General features: G+C 39.0%; 1 protein-coding gene and 1 long non-coding RNA gene across 2 annotated transcripts; one reads left to right on the plus strand and one right to left on the minus strand.

Annotated features, from left to right (window-relative positions):
• Positions 1 to 1,287: 1,287 nt before the first annotated feature.
• LOC128253822 (CCAAT/enhancer-binding protein) lies at positions 1,288 to 4,238 on the plus strand. Its single transcript, XM_052982507.1, has one exon. The coding sequence runs from the start codon at positions 1,897 to 1,899 to the stop codon at positions 3,283 to 3,285; it is 1,389 nt and encodes a 462-aa protein (XP_052838467.1). The 5' UTR covers positions 1,288 to 1,896; the 3' UTR covers positions 3,286 to 4,238.
• A 1,961-nt stretch (positions 4,239 to 6,199) lies between these two features.
• On the minus strand, positions 6,200 to 8,422 carry LOC128253827 (uncharacterized). The gene is made up of 3 exons (XR_008267489.1): positions 7,675 to 8,422; positions 6,811 to 6,947; positions 6,200 to 6,618 (listed from the first exon to the last, which is right to left on the minus strand). It is a non-coding gene; the product is annotated as an uncharacterized LOC128253827 (long non-coding RNA).
• Positions 8,423 to 10,340: the final 1,918 nt, after the last annotated feature.

Consider the following 10,340-nt stretch of genomic DNA (forward strand, 5'->3'; position numbering starts at 1 on the left):
TTCTCCCAAAAACGCCAAAACCAAAAGCAAACGAAAATGAAAGCGAGAGCACCAAGAAAAAACGCTGGCTGCGCAGTCGACGTTGTCTTTTAATTGGTGTGTGTGTGCGTTGTCTTGAGTTTGTATGCGTGCTTTTTGGCTGCCTTTGTGTGACGTCACTCGATCAAGCGAATAACGGTGCATTGAGTTTTTTGATGAAATACACAACTGCATATTTTAACTTTGCAAGAAACAACAAATTCTATCTTTAAGGTGGGATTTAAATACATTTACATATGAACCACACAGAGAACAAATGTTTATTTTTTACCAAAGTTCGTGATTTAAGTTAATTATTTAATAATTAATTAGCTTATTCGAATACATAAATTCGAATTGAAAATTTGTAATTTATGAATGTTTACTTTAAAGAAACTTTTAAATTTCAGTTGCTTAGATGTTTTTTAAGTATCTATTAAATTTAATTATAAGCTGGTAAGTCTTTTAACAAAATTTTGTAACTATACAGAGAAAAACATTTTTAGCTATATGTTTATAAAAAACATCAGATGTTTTCCAGATGAGCACTAAGTTATTAAAGAGTTTTTAAATGTTTTTAGTGAAAAAAACATCAAAAGAATCATTAAAAATTATTAAAAAACTTACAGAAAGTTATTTTTTACAAAGAAATGAATAACATTTTATAGGTATATTATGCGAAATTTTCGGCCTAAAATAATAATATAATATTTAACAAGAATCTGTTTCCTCCAATATTTGTCTCTAGAAACTTAAGTTAAAACCTTAAAAGGAAGTTAATCTAAAAGTTATGAAAAAACTTATCTTATTACCTTATTAAAAAATAATCAGTTTCTTACAAAGTTTCTTCTTAGAAACTTAAGTTGTGCCTTTAAAAAACGCCAAAACTCACAAGCAAAAGCCCAAATGCATATTATTTACGTTTAATGGCTTACACTCGGACTTTTTGCCTGCGGCAGTAAAAACAAGAACTTGCCAAGTGAACTGCCTTGCGACGAGAGTAAAAGTGATTGGGAAAAACTTTTGCTTTTTTTTTACCTGATCTTGGCTCTCCGCTCGCTCTCATCCACAGGTAGTTGCTTTTGCTTTTGCTTTGCTGCCTTTGCTGTGCTGTTGCTTTGCCTGTTGCTGTTGTTGCTGTTGCTGTAAAGGCAGCGCAGTAACGGCGACGTCGACGTCTTTTTGGGGCTTTAGCGCGTTATGTGTGTGTTACATGCGCCGTCCGCTCATTTTCTTTTTTCTTCGGCTGCGTCGCTGCGCCAAAGACTTTTTCACTTTGCCGCGCGTTCGCATTTTGTCACAGTTACAATTTACCATTTGTCGGCGACGGACGCGCGCTCTCCAACTCAGTACGACAAATATACAAATCTCGAAGAAAAGCTCGCTCAGCTAACGGTTCTTCAGGAGCGCTGTCGTTTCGTTTCTAACACCACCACAAATACCAACCAACTGCCAACAACAAAAGGCAGCAGCGTCGGCCCGTCTCGTATAAAATCTGTTGCATCACTGCTGCGGCACTTCAGTCGTTCGAACGCGTGCGGCCGGAGAAGTGCAGTTAACAAATAATACAACAAAATAACAACAACAATAAGAATATTAAAAAAAAAAAATAAATAAATAAGCAAACATGCTGGGCTGCAGTGACCATTTAGGCAGCCTAAGATGAAGCTTAAAATATAGTTCATATATTTAAAAGACAATCGATAAACATTTCCAAAGACCTACTTACCTCAGTGCAATGCTTTAGGCCTTAAAAACAAAAAATAAACAACAAATTTCAAATTAAAATCTGAACTTATCTAAGAACAAAAAAAAAAAGCAGCCAAAATTAACGCTTTACAAGGCATCAAGATTTTACCCTCCTTCGCGCAACTGAAAATGCTGAACATGGAGTCGCCGCAGATGTACGCCGATGCCGTTCAGACATTGGCCCAGCTGGACCTCAAAAAGGAGCCGCCTCTGCAGCAGGCCACCATTGGCCAAATCACCCTGACGGCCATGTCCACGGCACAGCAGCAGCAGCAGCAACAGCAGCAACAGCAGCAGCAGCAACAGCAGCAGCAGCAACAACAGCAACAGCAACAGCAGCAGCAGCAGCAGCAACCTCAGCAGCAGACAACCGATGCCAACAACAATACTTCCCAGGATGCCGCACTCCTTGTTAAGCAACATGCCATGCATCAAATGCAACAGGTCGCCGCCTTGGGCAACAACAACAACCTGCTGCAGAAGCAAATGCTGCAGCAGTACACCACCCAAACGGATTTGGACGAGCTGACCACCCAGGAGATCACGCTGGATCTGCAGCACCTGATAGACGATCAGTTCAGGGACACGGAAACGCTGGGCATCTTCAGTGATATGGTGACCAGTCCGGGTGGACTGTCGGCCACCTTGCCGCCCAGTGGCATGGTTTCGGCGGCGGCGAAGGTCCTGCAGCAGCAAACCCTGCGGAATCAGCATGGCTATGGAGGCAGAGGGGGCGGAGGAGGAGGAGGCGGGGGAGGCGGTGGAGGAGCCCTGGCCTACATGCCACAGCCCGTGCATGCCACCTACAACAATTCCAGCGATGAGAACAGCTCCGTGGGCTCCGATTCCAGCACGATCAAGGAGGAGCCCATCGATCCGGAGTACAGGCGGCATCTGCAGGAGGCGGCCAACCAGCAGGTCGCCTTCATGGGCAACGGCGGTGGGCTGTACAATGGCTATGGGGCGGGGGTGAACGGGCTGTCGGGCGGGGGCAATCCCCTCAACGGCGGCAACACCACGCCCAGCAGCAACGGCAGCAATGGCAGCACCGGCAGCAGCAATGGCAGCCAGTTCACCAATCTGACGACCGCCAATGTGTTGGCCCACCACAATCTGCCCCACTTGGCGGCCGCCGCCGGAGCCCAGCACCTGTTGAAGCAGCACAGCAAGCTGCATGCCCAGCAGCAGCATCAGCATCAGCAGCACCAGCAGCAGCAGCATCGCAAGCACAGCAACAAGCACGTGGACAAGGGAACCGATGAGTACCGCAGGCGCCGGGAGCGCAACAACATTGCGGTGCGGAAGAGCAGGGAGAAGGCCAAGGTGCGGTCGCGGGAGGTGGAGGAGCGGGTGAAGAGCCTGCTCAAGGAGAAGGACGCCCTCATCCGGCAGCTCAGCGAGATGACCAACGAGTTGCAGCTGCACAAACAGATCTACATGCAGCTGATGAACCACGCCAATCCCGAAGTGAGTCGCGTGTGCCGCAGCTTCCTCAACACCAATGAGCATTCGCTGTAGCAGCAGATACAAAGAAAGTGTCCTTTGGGCATGCGATAGTATGTGTGTGTGTGTGTGACTGTCTGAGTGTGTGTAAGTGTGTGCATGTGTGTGTGTGAGAGTGACTCTGTCAAATCAAAGATTCAAAATGCTGTGTGGGTAGCTCGTAAGAACCATTTTCCTTCTGCTATTCATTGTTTTCTACTTAAGCAATTGGCTATAAACGATGCAGCCGCAGCCTGCAGTAGCCGCTGCACCGTTTACAGCCATCTGCAAAACTCTTCTGCCACATACCTCTGGCATTCCTTTGTACATTTTCTTCTACTCCACCCCCTTGTTATCATTGTAAAGCATATTTTTGTACTTAATTCTTAACGACTGTAACATATATTTCGCACATTTTTTATACATAATCTTATACATTATATCTTATCATAAAGTTAAGCCAAAGAAAAATGTTAAAAATATTTATGTAAAAAAAAATAACACGCAGGAAAGAAAGAAAGAAAAACATGGAAAATACAAAAAATCAAAACTTATTTATACACATCTAATTCAAATTTGTACATTACTTGATTTTGGTGTGCGGCTTTGCGCTATGCTTTATGCCACGCCCACTTCCACTCCCACTCGCCCAGCCCCCTGCTTAAAAAAAAAAAATAAACACAAAAACACTAGCAAATCTTTAGTTGTTAAGCCGATCGCCCGGAACATCGAGTAACCGCTTTACCTGCACAAGAACCCTCGAAGGAACCCCTCTGCCCGTAATTAACAATTATCTAGCGAACTCACCGAGTTTGCCGGGAATTCGCTTTTGAGAGAGCGCAGAAGATATGAATGCTATTAATTTGTAAGGCCAACGCAATGTTCTCATTTTAATTTATATATTCGTAAATTAAATATACACAAACAACAAAGAAAACCTGTAAAGCAAATCTAAATAAATTAAATAAAATTTACAATATACAAAGAAACTGTTTGTGATTCGTTTTTATTTCATTACACTATATATTTCAGCAGTAAATCTTTTCTTGCAGCTCAAAATTTCAGTACATTAGATGGTCTAACCAAAATAATATAATAATAATTTGCAACGCCATGAAACATTGCAATAGAATATTTTATAAAGGGTTTTTCTTACTTAAATAAATAAAAAATAATTGAATTTCATTGGTACACAGAAATCGGGTTTTTTATTTAATTTAGAAAATATTTATATATCATTTAATTTTTTTTTTTTGTTGTTTTTTTAATTTAATTTTATACTATTTGACTGATACTAATTCAAGGCTTTGTCAAGCACTAAATTATTTTCCATATAAAACGATATTGAAAAACGTTTGAACCCAAATGAAAACATTAAGTGCCTCGTATAGTTTATTGTGTTCTTTTATTTTTTCCACAATTTCTGTACCAAACTGCAATTAGCCCAAGACACAGTATGAATCGAAAAGCCCTGCCAAAAAATGTCTAATTAAATGTCGGCCATATTTAGGCGACAAAACCCATCTGCTGGGGGCCAAAGACTAGAAAGAGACGCATCATGCCAGCCCCCGAGCAGTGAAAGAGAGGGGCAGTGTCTCTCCTTTGGGCCGTCGTCTTGCGATGGGACAAATAAGACAAGCCAATGCATTTTGGGCTGCCAGGCGCGACAGCCGCGACACCAGGGAAGCCGAAGGGAACACCAGCACTGCGGACCCCCAGACAATTGCACGGCGGCCCGTGTTGACACAATTTGACAGTAAGACAAACCCAAAACGAAAAGCAAATTTATAAGCGACAAGGCGAAAACGAATTAATGCAACTCGAGAAACCGACAAATTAACGCGCCAGAGAAAGCCCAAACAAAAGGCCCAATGAAAATCTCTTAGAGACAAAAAAAATAAAGCAAAACAAAACGCATGCCATGCCATGCCGACCTGGGGCAGATAATCACTTACAGACATTTGGGTTCGAGCTAAGCCCTTTTGGGCTAAAACTTTCTTTCCATCTGTATCTGTATCTTGGTCAACTGCTGCTGCGTGCGCCCAATTTGTCTAGCTGCATTGTTGAGTACTTTGATTGATGAAAGCTAATTGCGCATGCACTCTAACCGAAAACGAAAAAAAAAAAGTGAAATTGCTTTGAACTTGTGGGTGTCGCTTGGTAGCCACAAACCCCAAAGTAGCCCATACTTCAATTTAAAGCTCGACTTTGATAAGGGTTCTAAGCGGCTTAAGGTGAAAGTTTTTCCCACTGTTTTTCCAGCCTTCCCCCCCCATCCCCCCTCGAGAGCAAGATGCATCTGGGTTTTGGCAGGCGGACAAAAATTGCCGCACAATTACTGCCAAACTAAGCGCCAAGCATTTGGCGCGTCCACGAGGCGTATGAGTTATGAGTGGCGGCAGCAAAGTGATAAATTTGCAACTGCAACGAGCAGATGAGGCAGCAAACACTCTTTTTTTCTGTCTTACCTGTGCGACGAGCTGATAAATGCTAATTACCGCAATGAAAGAGGCTGGGGAGATATGTTGACATGTCTTAAATCAGGAGGATAAGGTACTATGACGCCTACAATTTATAATAGCTGTCTTTATAATTTGTAAAAAACGAACATGTTCTTAAATTTAAAACATTTTAGGAAATTATATGATAATTACATTTCAATAAATCATTAAACTTCCTAAAATATTTGAAATTATATGATTTAACTTACCAAATGCCAATAAGTTGATTACATATAGTTTTTATTGAAAAATTCAGTAGCATTTAGTTAAACAAATAATAATAATGAGTATATTTTTACACAAAATGGCAAGCATTTAATGAAAATTTAACATCAAAAAAGATTATAGTGAAAGCAATATGACAAGTTTTTAATACAAAATAAAACATAATATATAAAAAGTAGTTATTGGTAATAAGCAAATGAAAACTACCTCCCCTTGTCCTAAAATATTATTACAACTAATGCAAAAGTGTTTCCTATGATGAAAAGAAAAATGTGTAATAATTTAATTAATTAATTCGATTTTAAATTCAGATATTCTGTAATAAAGATTTATAGATGTTGATGGCACCTGTACAATTATAATACTGTTGGCTTTCTGAGCTAGTCACTGACTTAATCCAGTTACATGAGTGGTCTGAACCAATTTGAAAAGGGATAGTGAAAAAGATAAAAGGTTGGACCCCTTCGATCGGCGTCACTTTCGGTTTCCTCGGTGATCAGCTCCAGATCCCGATCCAGCAGATCTCTATTCAGCATTCAGTTGTCATTCAATCCATCTTTCACACTCCAGTTCCACTTTGTCCGCGCCGCATTGTTGTGCCTCCGCGGCGCTTCATCTCCGACTTCAGCTTTAGCTGCAGCGACTATAAAAACCATAACGGAAAAAAGTGGGTTACTTCATTTTTATTTTCATGCCCCAAGACGGCGAAAGAGATGGCAAGAGAAAGACAGATAGAGAGAGAAAGAGAGGGAGAGAAACCAACTTTACATCTATCTATCTATCTTTATTTTTTCTTTTTAGCACAGATTGAGTAATAGTTAGTTGTTTGGCTTACATCTTAGAGCCAGGCTTCGTTCCCTCTCTTTTGTGTTGGTATTCGCCTGGCAACGACGATCGTGTGGCCAACACAGAGTGGTTTCACTTTCTATGCCGACTTCGACTTCGACTTCGACTGCGACTGACTTTTGCTATCTAATACAGCCACCGCAACAACAATGGGCCATCCAGTTACACCTAAAGGAAAAACTCTAAAAGTTTCTTAGACAAATATAAAACTCTAAAAACTCTTTAATATTTCGAATTTTTTATTTTTACTTATTTTTAATATAAAAGAAATTGATAATTTACAATTCTTAAAAAATTGTTGTTTTTCCTTTTTTGTGATAACAAAATTTACATCGAAATGCAAACAAATTTTATTTCAAGGAAGGGTAAAGTTTAAACAATTATTTATTGCTTTATTGAACAGTTTTAAAAATTTTTGCATCACTAAAGTAGCCTATCAATATTTTTACAAAAAGGAAATAAAATCTAAAATTATAAACAGTCAAATTTCCTTTAGTTAAATCACATTTTAAAAAAACTTTAAATTTAAATTGCAGTTCAAGTTGTAAAATTTACCAATAGTTTAGAATTAATTAAACCTGAATTTTGGCTTTGGTTGTAAATAAATTTTAGCTATAAATTATTTATGTTTATATGTATTTGAAATATTATTATATTATGTTTGGTTACACCTTAGGAATATATTTCCAGCTATGTATTTAAAGTAGCAAATTTAATTGTGTCTAAAGTTGAAACAAACTATTGTCGATATCTGCAAAGAATTGATATAAGAGACAAAAGATCCTATTTTTTCCATCGAAATAGTATTTTAATCAAAGCCTTTTCTCGCAGTGCAGCAACAACAATCGCTCACCTCTTTTTCTTCGCGCTTTGTTGTTTTCTTTCCACAATACATTGACTATTTTCTTTTCGACCGACGACGCCATGTTGGCCGCAGAGTCTAAGACCCAGACTCAAACGCAAACGCAGAGGCAAACTCGAGCTTGGAGTCTGAGATTCAGCCACACTCTCGGATGCCTGTATCTGTATCTGTATCTGCATTTGTATCTGTATCTGTATCTGAGTGTGGGGGTTATGTAATAGTCACGACTGCTGCTGTTGTTGTTGCTGCTTTTAAAGATGCCTTTTCTTTTGTTGGGCCGTCTGCTGCCTGATGACCAAGTTAAGATATTATGTTCGTTATGTTGCGCTTATTAACGTGGCCCACAAAAATTGTTTAGCGTTTTGTTTTGCTTAAACGAATTTTCCGTTATAAATCAAGCGTACCACGCAAAATAGAGACATTTTTGTGCGGCCGACGTCCAGATGGTAAATCATCATCAAATAAATTGTTTAGCCAAAGTGACCCACAGACGAAAATGATATCCCTTCTCCCCCTTTTCAATATTTTCCTTACGCAACTTGTCGACTGGAAATGCAATCCATCTACCTTCTCTCGGTCCAATCAGTCGGCACTGCCATTTGAAACAATTACACAGCTCCAACGCACATTAAAAAGAAATAATTTAACGCATAGTAAAAGTATCTTTGGGGAAAAGTAACGCACCCTTAGGGGAATTTAAAAGCAATTTATGGGCCTAGTTAGGCATTTGCACATTAAGAAAAAGAAGGGAAAGAAGGTAATGGTATTTGAAAGGCTGGAAAGATATAGAGTTCCGACTGAGACTATGATGTGTGATATACAAATAGTATGCACATCAATATTTATACAATTTATTAATTCGTTTTTATATAAATACAAATTTATATTAAATTAAACATTTAAATAAGTATTAAAAGTAATGGCTATGTTATGATTTAAAATTAAGAAGTAAAGGTAAAGTACTTTACCAAGGGGCTTAGATCAGACAGCACAAAATAATAAATTGTAAGTTAATGCCTTAATAAAAATACTTTTTAGTGTTCTATATCATCATTTAATTTTTGATTGAGAATAAATGTATGCCAGTTGCAGCTTGAACTGAATCAATCACTCCAAATTAAAACTAAATGTTTGCCAGATGCATAAAATATATAGAAAAATAAATAAGTAATGTAAATAGAACACTCCCTTCAATAAAAGCCAACCGAAAAAAATAGCAAAATCAAATGAAAGCAACAGGAAGAAGAGGAAGAAGAGTAGGAAGAGAGCGAGACAAAACAAAACTAAACTAAATCTAAACCACTCACCCAAAGACCCATTGGCCTACTTTTCTTACAGAGCCCAGCAACAACAATAAAAATATAAAAAATGCTAGAAAATAATCTCAACGCCAACACACGCACACATGGCTAATCAACGGGTGTCTGTGTGTTTGTGCGTCAAAATTTACAAGGGGCGCCCTTTTCGAAAAAAGTCGAAAAAAAAAAACGAAGACGAAAACGAAGTCTTCCAAGAAAGCTGCGCGCGCTTCTATTTTCAGCTGCGTTGGCGTCGACGTCGCCGTCTTTATCAATCTTGATTGGGGGAGGGGGTGGTAAAGGGCGGAGGGGGAAGGGGTGAGCGGTACGAGGGGGCGGGGCCGTTACTTATCTTAGGGCAAGACCCGCGTCCGCTGAGCGAACGAGATGGCTGCCAAAGGGCCAGACACTTGTTGCAAGCAGAACGCCCCACCAAAAAAAAAAAAAAAAACAGAGCAGCAACAACAAATTGACCCAATTTTTCGTACATTTTTTTCCTTTACTGCACACAGGCACAAACAACGCAATACAAACAAACCTAAATATGCGCCCTGAAGTCATAAAGAAATTTATACACACTGAAAACGAGAGATTTGAGTTATAAATAAGGAATATTATTAAAATTATACATTATTAATAAATACCTTAAATTTGTATTAAGTTCAAAAATATGTTTTTAAATACAAACACCTTAATTTAATCCAAATTTAGAACACTTTAAGTCTAAGCAATTCAAGTACATAGTTAATATTTTTTTATGACCAATTCCTAATCCATCAATTTAATTTCTTCTTAATTTAATTCAAAAACTTAATTGAAAACTTTTATTGAAAACAATAAAAATAATAAAATAAATTTTAATCAAGCCATTGGGTAGTTAATTTAAAATTGATTGTTAATTTGGAGTTTTTTTTTGTTCCTACTTTGAATAAATAAATATATTTGTATGTATAAGCAATAGCTTCTTTCTTTCGGTGTATATGCGACTAAGTGTGTGTGTGTTTATAATGCTCCCTTAATATTGAAATTGTTGTTAATTGTTGTTGCTGGTGTTGTTTGTTGTTTGCTTGGCGGCATTGTTGAGTTGTTTGCAGGGGGGAGATGAAGAGGGTGGGGTGACAGGGGGAGGGGCTGCAGCAGCCCAACACCAGAATTCACTTTCAATTTCTCGGTTTTTTTTTTTATTTTTTTGGGCGCATTGAAAGAAGTGTTCTATGCTACAGTAACAACAAATGCCAGAGCAACAAAATTTTTCTTGACTTTGGGAAAAGTGGGTCAGCAGCTGTAAAATAGACTCCACCAGACTGGGGGCCCTGCACCACCCCCCACTCCACCTCACCCCCCTGCACCACCCACCTA

The sequence above is a fragment of the Drosophila gunungcola genome (genome assembly GCF_025200985.1).
Source record: "Drosophila gunungcola strain Sukarami chromosome 2R unlocalized genomic scaffold, Dgunungcola_SK_2 000004F, whole genome shotgun sequence".
Lineage (NCBI taxonomy): Eukaryota > Metazoa > Arthropoda > Insecta > Diptera > Drosophilidae > Drosophila > Drosophila gunungcola.

Coding starts and splice junctions, on each gene's coding strand:
- LOC128253822 (XM_052982507.1), top strand. CDS start 1,897: ATGCTGAACATGGAGTCGCCGCAGATGTACGCCGATGCCGTTCAGACA.